The sequence below is a fragment of the Suricata suricatta genome, chromosome 5, assembly GCF_006229205.1.
Source record: "Suricata suricatta isolate VVHF042 chromosome 5, meerkat_22Aug2017_6uvM2_HiC, whole genome shotgun sequence".
NCBI classification, from domain to species: domain Eukaryota; kingdom Metazoa; phylum Chordata; class Mammalia; order Carnivora; family Herpestidae; genus Suricata; species Suricata suricatta.
Window position 1 is genome coordinate 143735453 of NC_043704.1, and position 13041 is coordinate 143748493.

Sequence of the window (13041 nt, forward strand, 5' to 3'; positions counted from 1 at the left end):
CTGATGTAGAGACCCTGTGATTATTAAATAATGTCCTTCTTCATCTTTTGTTACTGTCTTTACTTTAAAGTCCAGTTTGTCCGATATAAGTATGGCTACTCCAGCTTTCTTTTGGCGTTCAGTCACATGGTAGATATTTCTCTATCCCCTTACTTTCAATCTGAAGGTGTCTTCAGGTCTAAGGTTAGTCTCTTGTAGACAGCAAATAGATGGGTTTTGGTTTTTTATCCATTCTGCTACCCTGTGTCATTTGACTGGAACATTCAGTCCATTTACATTCAGTATTATTATTAAAAAATTTGGGTTTAGATTCATTGTGTTCCCCGTAGAGTGGATGTTTGTGATGTCTCTGGAACCTTATACTCCTTGCTACATTTCCCTCATAGAGTCCCTCTTAGGATTTCTTGTAGGGCTGGTATGGTGGTGATGAATTCTCTCAACTTTTGTTTATTTGGGAAAACTTTCTCCTATTTTGAATGACAGGCTCACTGGATAAAGAATTCTTGGCTGCATATTCTTCCTGTTCATCACATTGAAGATTTCCTGCCATTCCTTTCTGGCCTGCAAAGTTTCATTAGATATGTCTGTAACCACTCTGATAGGTTTCCCTTTGTTTGTTAAGGCCCTTTTATCTCTAGCTGCTTTCAGAATTCTTTGTCTTTATATTTTGTCAGTTTCACTATGCTGTGTGGTGCTGAAGGTTGGTTTATGTTATGTCTTAGGGGAGTTCGGTATGCCTCTTGAATTTCAATGTCTTTCTCTTTCCCTAGATTGAGGCAATTTTTGTGTATAATTTGGTCCAACATCCCTTTGGGACCTTTTTCTCTTTTTTCCTCTTCAGAAACTCCTATGATATGGATATTGTTCCGTTTGATTGTATCACTCAGGTCTCTGATTCTCTTTTCGTGCTTCTGTATCAATTTTTCTCTTTTTCTTCGCTTCTTCTTTTGCTATAACTGTTGTCTTCTAGTTTATAAACCTATTCACCTCTGCTTCTTCAATCCGTGCATTGGCAGCCTCCATCTTATTATTCACCTCATTTGTAGCCTTTTTAAATTCATCACAGCTATTTTGAAGGTTCCTAGTCTTTATATCAATATCTTCTCTGACAACTTCTATGCTTTTTTCAAGCCCAGTGATTAATTTTATGGTACTCGTTCTAACTTGTTTAGTTATGTTGCTTGTTGTCTGTTTTGAGCAGTTATGTTGCTGTGATTTCTTCCTGGAATTTCTTTAGAGGAGAGTTCTTTCGTTTTGTCATTTTGGCTAGCTTTCTGTCTCTTAATCAGGTTTCAGCTCTTTCTGCACTGTACGCCTGGTAGTATGGCTCTATTAAATAGGCTCTTTGACTGTCCAGGGCCTGTCGTTTAAGGAGATGTTCTTTTACTGGTGTCTCTCAGTTTCTCTTGTTGTGCTTGTAGTTAATATATTTCCTTACTCGGTGATAATTGAGACTTTCCACTATGTGTGCTTTGGCCTGTTTTTTGAGGTAGCCCTGGAAAGGAACACAGACACACACACAGGGAACACAAGCACTCAAACACACTGACAGATCCTGTAAACAAGCAGACCAAATGGGAAAGGAAAAAAAGGGAGCAAGAACAAAAAGGACAGAAAAGGAGAAAGAAAAAACAAAAACGGGGGCGGGGGGGGGAGGCGGGGGCACAGAGACAGCAAGGATAGTCTGAGAGCCAAAAACCTGTGGAGGATAAAGATAAGAATGAGATAAGTGAAAAATATCTGAATGGTAAGGGTTGATCTAATTACAGCAGTGTTAAATGTTGGCCTTTCCCAGACTTCAGGGGGAAAAGGGAGAGAAGGATGAAATATGAAAATAGAAGAGAGAAAACAAGGGGAAAAATTATGGAAGCTTAAAAGTTAAAAATAATTAGGATAGAAAAAATTGAAAAAAAAATAGAAAATTAAAAAATAGGAAGATGGGAGTGGTTCTATGTGGCTGTCTCGCGTGCAGCGCTGGCTCTCATGTAGCTCTCAAAATTCTGTGCCAACCTGCACAGCCGCCCTGTGCGCTCGCCGCCCTGCACGGTATTGTGCAGCCTCTAGACCCGCTCTCTCTGCGGCCAGGGCTGTCTCTGGGCACTCTCTTTCCCAGCCCCGCTTTGAGACCGTCGCTCCCTCCCTCACAGTCTCTGTACCCAGTTTTCACTCACTTATTCCGGCGTCCATGGGGCTGATACCAATAAGGGGTCAGTGCGCGCATCCCCGCTCCTGGAGATCAGAAAGTTGTGGCTTTTAAATCCTCTCAGTTTGATGTTTGCAGGTGTGCGGAGGTAACAGCGTTCCCTACTTCTCCGCCATCTTGCCACACTCCTCTGTCTACTTTAAAGCCTCCATACCGTTTTCCATAATGGCTATAACAATTTATATTCCCACCATCTCTGTTTGAGATTTTGTCTTTTCAACACTCTTGAGAATGTTGTATTTTTTTGATGATAGCCATCCTAATATGTATGAGGTATATCTCATTGTATTTTTGACTTGCATTTCCCTGAGGGCTAGTGATGTTGAGCGTCTTTTCATATACCTGTTGACTATATGTTATCTTATGGAACCTGTCTGTTCAGTTCCATTTAAATATTCGATTTGGTGGGGCACCTGGGTGGCTCAGTCAGTTAAGCTTCTGACTTCTGTGTGGGTCATGATCTCAGGGTTGTGAGTTCAAGTACTGCACTGGGCTCTGTGCTGACGGCTTAGAGCCTGGAGCCTGCTTCAGATTCTGTCTCCCTCTCTGCCCCTTTCCTGCTCATGCTCTGTCTTTCTCTCTCAAAAATGAACATTAAGAAAAAAATTTTTAAATCAGATTTGGTGGTACCTGGTTGGCTTAGTTAGGTGTCGACTTCGGCTCAGGTCATGATTTCAGGGTTCCTGAGGTAAAGCTCCATGTGGGGCTCTGTGCTGATAACCTAGAGTCTTCTTCAGATCCTCTGCTTCCCTCTCTCTCTGCCCCTTCCCCACACTCACACTCTCTTTTCACAAAAGTTAAAACATTTTAAAAATCGGATTTGTTTGTTTGGACTATTGTAAATGGGATTGTTTTCTTAATTTCTTTTTCAGATATTTCACAGTGTATGGAAATGCAACCAAGTTTTGAATGATGATTTGTAACCTGCACCTTTACAGAATCCTTTTTATTAGTTCTACAGTTATTTAGTGGAGTCTTTAGGTTTTTCTAGAAAAGATTGTGTCCCCTGGAAACAGTTTTACTTCTTCTTTTCCCAACTTGGATTCCTTTTCTTTTTCTTGCCTAATTGCTCCAGATAGGACTTTAGTTTTGTGTTGACTAGAAGTGGTGAGGGTGGGCACCTTAGTCTTGGTTCTTGATCTTAGAGGAAAATCTTTCAACCTTTTACCATCAAGTTTGATGTTAGCTGTGGCTTGTCATATATGACCTTTATTATTACCTGCCTTCTTTACCCTATTTGTTGAAAGTTTTTGTCACGAAACGATGTTGAATTTGTCAAATGCCTTTTCTGCATCTATTGACATCATGGTTTTTAGTCTTTATTTTTATTAATCTGGTGTATCACATTTATTGATTTCCATATGTTGATCCATCCTTGACTTCCAGGGTTAACTTGTTGATCGTGCCTTATGATCATGGGGTATGAAAGAATGTGTTGTTGAATTTGGTTTGCTAGTATTTTCTTGATTTTTGCATATATATTCATCAGGGACATTGGCCTATAGTAGTAGTTGTTTTTTTCCTTGTAGTACCCTCATCTAGCTTCAATACCAGGTTAATTCTGGTCTCATAAGTTGAGTTTAGACATATTCTCACTTCTTCAATTTTTTGGAAGCATTTGAGAAGGACTGGCATTAATTATTCTTCAAGTGTTTGATGAAATTTGCCTTTGAGGCCCTCTTTTCTTTCTTGGGATGTTTTTGATTACTGATTCAATATCCTTATTGTTCTGTTTTGACTTTCTATTTCCTCCGGGTTCAGTGTTTATGTAGGTTATATGTTTTTGTAATTAGTTCATTTCTTCTAGGTTGTCCAGTTTGTTGGTGTATATTTGTTCATAGTAGTCTCTTAAAATCCATTGTATTTTTGTGGTATAAGTCATAATATTTCTCCTTTCATTTCTGATTTTAAATATCTGAGTCTTATCTCTTTCCTTAGTCTAGCTAAAGTTTTATCATTTTTGTTTATCTTTTCAAAAACCCCAGTTCTTAGTTGATCTTTTGTTTTTCTAGTCTCTATTTCATTTATCTCTGCTCTTTGTTATTTCCTTTCTTTTGCTAACTTTGGGCGCAGTTTATTATTTTTCTAGTTCCATGAGGTGTAAAGTTAGGTTGTTTGAGATCTGTTTTTTTATTTAATGTAGATGTTTGTTGCTATAAACTTCTCTTTTAAATCTGCTTTTGCTGAATTCTGTAAAGTTTAGTATGTTTTCATTTGTGTTTGTCTCAAGATATTTTTTATTGTCCTTTTTATTTCTCCTTTGACTTATTGATTTTTCACAACTATGTTTTTAACTTTCACATGTTTATGAATTTTCCAGTTTTCTTATTGATTTCTAGGGTCAAATGATTATGGTTGGAAAAGATACTTAATATAATTTCAGTCTTCTTAAATATGTTAAGAGTTGTTTTGTGACCTAATATTTATATCATGGAGAATATTCTGTGTGTGCCTGAGGGTAATGTGTGTTCTGCCACTGTTAGATGGAATGCTCTGTATTAATCTGTTAGGTCCATTTGGTATGAAGTATAATACAAATCCAGTATCAGCTTACTGATTCTCTCTCTCTATGTTCTGCCCAGTATTAAAGTAGGGTAGTGAAGTCCTCTAATACGCTTTGTTCTCTTTCTACGTTTGGATCTGTTACTATTTACTTAATAGATTTAGGTGCTCTGATGTTGAGTGTGTATATATTTACAGCTGTTAACATCTTATTAGCCTGTCTTAGGTAGTCTCTGTAAGTAATCTTATTTCTGCTTCTTGTGGTATTCTTCCATTTGTTTTTGATGCTTAGCTTTCATGTTTCTTACTTTTCTCAAATATTTGATATTTGGGTGTGTTTATTTTTGTATTTGATGAAATTTGTCTTAAAATGCTACAGTGCATTTTTTCTCATTTGTCTTTTGTCTTTCATTGATTAAATTTCTCATTCCTTAAGGTCATTCTTGTTTTACAGTGCTCTTATAGTTTATTCTCTTATGATTTTAATGCTCTCATATTGTTTATTCCTGTAATTTTTAGGGTTGTAGGATTGAAGGCGATCATGTCCAGTGTGCTGCTTTCATTATGATGCTGTCTTATGTCAGTAGTTCTTAGTCTTCTGAGAGTCACTGACTTGGACCATGTGGTGAATTCCGTACACCCTCACTTTGTTTTGTTTAAATCCGTAGCTGTGTACTGCCTGCATCCTAAGCAAGGCCAAATGCTAATTTGAACATTGCTAGTTTTGTAGGCATGGTTTGGGGGGGAGGGAAAATGGGTCTTTGTTTTTAGTTATATTAGTAGTATAAGCCTATTCCTTGGAGAATAATGTTATTCAGTTTCTATAAAAGAAATAATATGTAGCCATAGAGTTTAATATAATGATAATTGTTTTTATAATATTAGAAAGATAAAACCATTTCTAGTAAGCAGACTTTTATAACCTTTCCTTTTTTCCTGTTTTTTTCCCCTAGGTTTAATTATAGATCAACACATCATCTTGCATCTCATGGGTTCTATGAATTTTTAAATTGGTTTGATGAGAGAGCATGGTATCCACTAGGAAGAATAGTAGGCGGTACTGTAAGTATCTCTGCAGTTACTTACGTTAATCACAAAGTTTTACAGATATTTGAGTGAATCATTCGTTACTAAGGTGATGGAGAGCCTTGAAACCTTTGTATAGTTAATGGATAGAGTTTTCTGTGGCTGATAATCTAGTATTTAATTTACTAAATCTCTTCTTGACACTCCCTTCCCTACCCTTTCCCTGCACATGTTTGTGTTATCTCATACTAGATACTATTTCTAACAAGTGGAGACTAGGAAGGGAGATTTCTTGTCATAGTACATCTTAAGTTCAGGCTATTTGTGGTTTTATTTTATTCTATAGGAACTTTGCTGAAAAAATATTTTTTGGAAGGAAATAGAAATTTAAATTTAAAAGAATCAGATAATTTTAATTTTTAGGTCCTAAAGCTCCCCTAAATTAACTTCAGGTAATTGAGTATTGATCATAGCTCATGGGAAACTATTACATTCAGAATATGACATAAGTGAAAATATATGTGGGATCTGGAATGTAAGGAGAATGTTGAAGAAAAAATGAGAGGTAGATACCTTTGGGGAAAAATATATTTAGTCTAATTTTTTGTCAGAAGTTTATAACTTTTATTGGATTTCTTAACCCACAGATATTTTGACTTTGTTGATTATCTGTATTATATGTTTGTTTTTTATTATGTTAATTTCCATTTAATTCCTTCCTCCCATTTTCTTGAGATTTTTTTGATGTTTTTTTGACCTCTTTATAGTTTGCTCAATAACCTTTCTTTGTTTTTAGTTTAGTTTAGTTTTTATTTTAGAGAAGGAGAGCACACAAATGGGGGAGAGGCAAAGAGGGAAAGAGAGAGAATCTTAAAGCAGGCTCCACACCAAGTACAGAGCCCTTTATAGGGTTCAGTCCCACAACCCTGGGATCATGACCTGTGCTGAAGCCAAGAGTCCAGTGTTCCACGGACTGAGCCACATAGCCGCTCCTAATGTATTTATTTTAAATCTATAAATTTCCCAATAATCACTGTTTTAGCTACATTTATAATGTATAAGTTTTGATACATAGGATTTTTATTTTTATTCAAGTTGAAATTTAATTTCCATAATTCCTGCTGATACATAGATTACTTAGAATTTAACTTGTAAACATAAGAGGATTTCCTAGTTATCTTCTTTTTTTTTTTAACTTTATACTTCTATATGGTTAGAGAACAAACTGAAATTTCAGTCCTCTTGAGATTTTGAGACTTGATTTGTGGCCTAGCATATAGCCATATTTTATAAATGTTCCCTCTGTGTTTGGAAGTATATGTTCTCCATGATAGTGAGGTGTTTTTCTATTCTGGAGCATCTTCTTATCCTTGAGGTAAACATAGATGCAGAAACAAACAGGGCAGTCATGACGGTCTCCAGGGCAAATTAGGAGCGTATCTCCTGTTAATGTTTGAGGAGTATAGTTTGTTTCCTGGCATGTTGATAACTTTATTTTGAATTCATCTTCTGGAGGCTGGTTTTCTCCTCCGAATGTCTTAGTATTTGGGACCATTTTTATAATACTTTTTTCCCATTTGCTTTCAGTGCAGCCATTAGGGGTTTCACTGGTGTTAGGACAGTTTTTAGAGGTTATTTCTTAGCTTGAAGTTTTTTACATCTGAAGTTGTTGTAAATGTGGAATTCATATTTACACATGTATTAAATGAGTTTATTTCTCATCTTGTTTCTATAAAGCTTTGGAAGTAAGGCAAAATGTTCCTTACTGCTTCCTTTTGTTGGGATGATATGATTTGTCTAGACCGGTTTCATAAGCAGGCCCTGGATTTGTGTTGCGAATTAGGCATTTTCTCTGATCCCTGTATGGAGCAACAACCCTGCTCACCTCCAGTCTCCAAAGTGTGTGTCCAGCCTGGACTGGTTTGCTTTTCTTTTTGGGGCTCCCTTGGCATCAGTACCTACTTTAAATTCCCTCTGTATTTTTGGCATCTGGAGGGTTCCCTTTCTTTTGACCTTAAATATGTTTTTGTTGTTTGGTGGGTGTTTTTATTTGGTTGGTTTTTAATGTCCTTTGATCCTATACTTGTATATGGTTTGGCTAGATTTTGTATATCAGCTTAGTCTGCCATGTTACCATGGATGTATTGACTACCTTTAGAAGTATTTTCAGATTCATTTTCACTTTTTTAAAAATACGGCTGTCAGAATCATGCGTTGGGACTTGGTATTTGTTGTGTGAAAAAGAAAACCATTTTGGTTTTTAAGAATTGTAATGATTGCCACACTTTACCCCCTTCTTTAATCACATTCTCCTTCCATGCTCTGAATAGGTATTGTGCACTTATTTTGTGCCAATCATTGTTCTGGGTGTGGGGGAAATTTTTCCTGCTCTTCCAGAGTTTATATTCTTATAGGGGTGTTGAGTTTAATCCATCCTAAAGTAACAAAATGTTACAGTATGTTAAATGGTGGTAAGTGCTAAGGAGAAAAAGCAGGGGAAGGAGTTAAAGACCATAGAGAGTTTGCAATTTTAAATGATATAGCTAGGAAAAGAAATGGAACTTTTTTTTTTTTGGTAGTTTCTGTGATAAGAGACAAGAAAGAATTTTTTAGGAGTTAAATAAGGATATAAATGTAAATACACATTTAATCACCTATGAATAGCTCAAAAATAGTATCCTACTTTTTTTCCTCTGAATTCTCCTAATGTTACCATGTTCCTCTTTTAGGGGGAGGTTTTACTGGCCTCTTGTAGTTTATTATTATTCTCTTCCATTCTTAAACACTTTAAGTGGTGTAAAAGTGTTCAACCTTCCAGGATCTCAAAATATTATTTTGAATTCACCAACTGACTAGTTGTATTGTTTTGTTTTGTTTCCATAGTTAGGGTTGTTTATATTCCAAAGCTTGGGCTTGAAAGGAAGGAAGACACTTAAATAATATGGCATATAACTTTTCTTTTTTTCTCACTCTCCTACATATGCAATAGTGTGGGCAAAGTTGGAGCACGCTACAACCCTATATTTAAGATTAAGTTAGACTAGGACCCTGTTTTATAGTGGAAAAAAATAGTAGAATCTATAAGGAAGTTGCCAACAGTTTTCTGTTTCTAAACATTTTCAGTTATAATTGTTCAGTCTATCTGATCTTTTTTTTAAATATGTATTGCTCCAAATATGAGCTTTTCCATTGTATCCAATACAAAAGAACGTTTTGTTTTGTTTTGTAGTATAAAGTTCAGTGAAGAAGGCAAACTGTGTGAGATCTTGTTCTCAAACTTACTATAAACAATATGCAATAATAAAGAAAAGAACTTACGTTAGACTTTTCAGTTCCCTTATTTTATATGTAATTACATTTTCCATTTTTGTCTTCCTAGGTTTACCCAGGGTTGATGATAACAGCTGGCCTTATCCATTGGATTTTAAATACATTGAACATAACAGTTCATATTAGAGACGTATGTGTGTTCCTTGCACCAACTTTTAGCGGCCTTACATCTATATCTACTTTCCTGCTTACCAGAGAACTTTGGAACCAAGGAGCGGGACTTTTAGCTGCTTGTTTTATTGCTATTGTGCCGGGTTACATTTCTCGGTCAGTAGCTGGGTCCTTTGATAATGAAGGCATTGCTATATTTGCACTTCAGTTCACATACTACTTATGGGTAAGTAACACTTAATGTTTTGCTACCATTTAATACTCATGAACTCTCTGGAAATGCTGTAGGTTGTACACATTTGTCCTTTATCAATTATAGTTCCATATAGGGATCTATTACTATTTATAATCAACTTAATAATGCATAATATTTTAAAATGTCAGGTATGGGGTGCCTGGGTGGCTCAGTTGGTTGAGTCTCTGACTTTGGCTCAGGTCAGGATTTCACAGTTTATGGGTTCGAGCCCTGCATCGGGCTCTATGCTGGCAGCTCAGAGCCTGGAGCCTGCTTCGCATTTTGTGTCTCCCACTCTCTGTACCCCTACCCTGCTCATGATCTGTCTCTCAAAAATAAATGTTAAAAAACATTTTTTAAATAAAATAAAATACAAAACAAAACAAAATAAAATGTCAGGTACTGCTCATGGGCATGCTCTCCCTTTCTCCTCCCCTCCTCCCCTATGTGTATATAAGATTTCTTACAACAATCTTGTTATGCCTGTTTTAACAGATGATAGTGTCTTTTATATGCCATAGCTCCAACAAAGAGGATATCAGAAAGCATCTATTGATTTTTATTTCTTTCTGGGTGGAGAGAGGGCTCAAAAATACTTAAGAAAGTTGAAATATGATTTAGTGACTTGGGATTTTGAATTCTATTGTAAAACTAGCATTACTTTGCTGTTACCAAGTTATTTCTTCCCAAACTATATACCCTTTATTAACCTTTCTTGTCTTACTGCATTAGCTAGTACTTCAAGTACGATGTTCAAAAGGAGTGGTGAGAGGAGATATCCTTAACTTCTTGCTGATGTTAGTTGGAAAGCTTTGAACTTCTCAACATTAAGTGTGATGTTAGTTATAGATTTTTGGTAGATATTTATCATTTTGAGGATGTTCGACTCTACTTTTAATTTGCTAAGAGATATTATCATGAATGGATGGATTTTTTTCAAATGTTTTTTCTGTATCTATTGATACAAATTACATGATTTTTTTCTCCCTTGAGTATTTTGATGTGGTAAACATTTTTTGAAAGTTCATTTATTTTAAGAGAGAGAAAGAACGAGTGGAGTGGAGAGGGAGAGAGAGATGGAGACAGAGGATCTGAAGCATGAGCTAACAGCAGAGAGTCTGATGTGGGGCTCAAACTCATGAACCCATGAGATTATGACCTGAGCCAAAGTCAGATACATAACTGATTGAGCCACTCAGGCACCCCTACATTAATTAATTTTCAAATGTTGAACCAACATTTCATACCAAGGATAAATCTCATTTGATCATAGAATATAATTCTTGCAATACATTGCTGGATATGATTTGCTAATACTTTGTTGAGGATTTTTACATCTATGTTCATAATACACATGGGTTTGTAGTTTTCTTTTAATGTCTTTGCCTGGTTTTGATATTAGGATCATACTGTTCTCATGGAATCAGGAGGTATTCCCCTTAACATTTTATGAAAGATTGTACAGAATTGGTATAATTTCTTCCTTAAATGTTTGGTAGAATTCACCAGTAAACCCACGTTGGCCTGGTGCTTTCTGTTTTGGAAGGTTATTAGTTATGGGGTCAAGTTCTTTAAAGGATACAGATTTCTTTAGATTGTCTTCCTCTTGTGTGAGTTTTGACAGGTTTTGTCTTTCATGGAATTGGCCCATTTCAAATTTGTGGGCATAATATTCATAGTATTCCTTTGTTATTTTTTTAATAAATGCCTGTGGGATCTGTAGTGACATCACTTCTTTCATTTCTAAAAGTAGTAATCCATGTGTTCTGTTTTTTCTTAGTCTGGCTAGAGACTTACTGTTTTTTTTTGGGGGGGGGGTTCTTTATATTTTGTTTATTTTTGAGAGAGAGAGAGTGCGCACACACACAAGTGGGGCAGGGCCAAAGCGATAGGGGAACAGAGGATTGGAAGCAGGCTCCATGCTGACAGTAGAGAGCCCAATGCAGGGCTCAGACTCACAAACCACGAGATCATGACCTGAGCTGGAGTCAGATGCTTAATCAGCTGAGCCACCCAGGCCCCTGGAGACTTAACTGGTTTTTCTATCTTTTAAAGAACCAGTTTTTAGTGTCATTGATTTTTCTCTATTGATTTATTCTTTTCAATTTTACTGGTTTTTGTGATAATTCTTTTTTCTTCTACTACCTTTGAATTTAAATTGTCCTTTTTTTTTCCAGTTTCCTGAGGAAAGAATTTAGGTTACTGATTTAGATCTTTCTTTTCTAATGTATGTATTCAGTGATATAAATTTCCCAATAAGAACTGCTACTTCTGTATCCCACAAATTTTAATAAGTTGTGGGTTTTTAAAATATTTTTAATGTTTATTTATTTTTGAAAGAGAGAGGGAGAGAGAGAGAAAGAACGAGCGGGGGAGGAGGCTGAGGGAGGAGGAAACACAGAATCTGAAGGAGGCTCCAGCTCTGAGCTGTCAGCACAGAGCTTGACATGGGGCTTGAGCCCATGAACTGGGAGATCATGACCTGAGCTGAAGTCGGATACTTAACAGACTGAGCCACTTGGGTGCCCCAATAAGTTGTATTTTCATTTTTACTTAATATTTTAAATTTTTTCTTGGGATTTATTCTTTGACCCATGTATTATGTAGAAGTATGTTTTGTAATCCCAGTTTTTAAGTTACCTGTTACTGATTTTTAGTTTAGTTCCTTTACGGGCTGAGAATACACATATGATTTCTGTTCTTTAAAATTGTTAAGGTGTATTTTATAACCCAGAATGTGATTTATTTTGGTGAATGTTCCATGGTCTTGAGAAGACTGTATATTTTCTTTTGTGGATGAGTTGTCTGTAGATCATTGATATTCAGTTTATTGATGATTTTGAGTTCAGTTGCATCCTTAACTTGCAACCTCTCAGGATGGGTTTAAAGTCCCCAGTTATGATAGTGGATGCATCCATTTCTCCTTGCATTTCTTTCCTTTCTCTTTTTTTTCTGGTATTTCCACACATAGACCTTTTGTTGTTCCATAGTCCTTGGATTTTCTGTTCTGTTTTGTTCTAGTCTTTGTTCTCTTTTCTTTTCAGTTTTGGAGATTTCCATTGATATCCTCTAGTTCAGAGACTGTTTCCTCAGCTGTGTTCAGTCCACTAATAAGGTGGGCCACCAAGGGCATTCTTCATTTTTGTTACAGTATTTTTTATCTCTAACATTGCTTTTTGGTTCTTTCCTAAGATTGGTAGCTCTCTGCTTATGTCACCCATCTATTCCTGCATGCTGTCTACTTTATCCATTAAAGCCCCTAGCCTATTAACCATAATTGTTATAAATTTCTGATCTCATAATACCAATATGTTGTCATGTGTGGTTCTGATGCTTGCCTTCTCTCTTCAACTTGTGTTTTTTTTGCCTTTTGGTATACTTTGCAGTATTTTTCTCATAGCCAGACATGATATACTAGGTAAAAGAAATTCTGGTAAATAAGCCTTTAGTAAAGTGAAGGTAAGGTAGGTGGAGAGAGTAAGCATTCTGTAGTTCTAGAATTAGCTGAGTCTTTTAGTAAGCGGACTGTAAACTTTACAAGTGTGTTGTTCCTCCGTCCCCCCCGCCCCTTCCTTAAGTAGCTAGGGCTGGTTGGCTACTCCAGTTTGTCCTCTGTCATCTTCTCACTTACAGA

The 13041-nt window shown here is 36.2% G+C and overlaps 1 protein-coding gene across 1 annotated transcript in view; it reads left to right on the top strand.

Moving 5' to 3' along the window:
• Window positions 1-5658: 5658 nt before the first annotated feature.
• STT3B (STT3 oligosaccharyltransferase complex catalytic subunit B) overlaps window positions 5659-13041 on the top strand; it is a 59560-nt gene continuing 52177 nt past the window's right edge. The window contains exons 1-2 of the mRNA XM_029940383.1: window positions 5659-5767; window positions 9111-9398. Coding sequence (XP_029796243.1) covers window positions 9126-9398 — 273 coding nt within the window. The 5' untranslated portion in view covers window positions 5659-5767; window positions 9111-9125. The remainder of the gene's footprint in view (window positions 5768-9110; window positions 9399-13041) is intronic.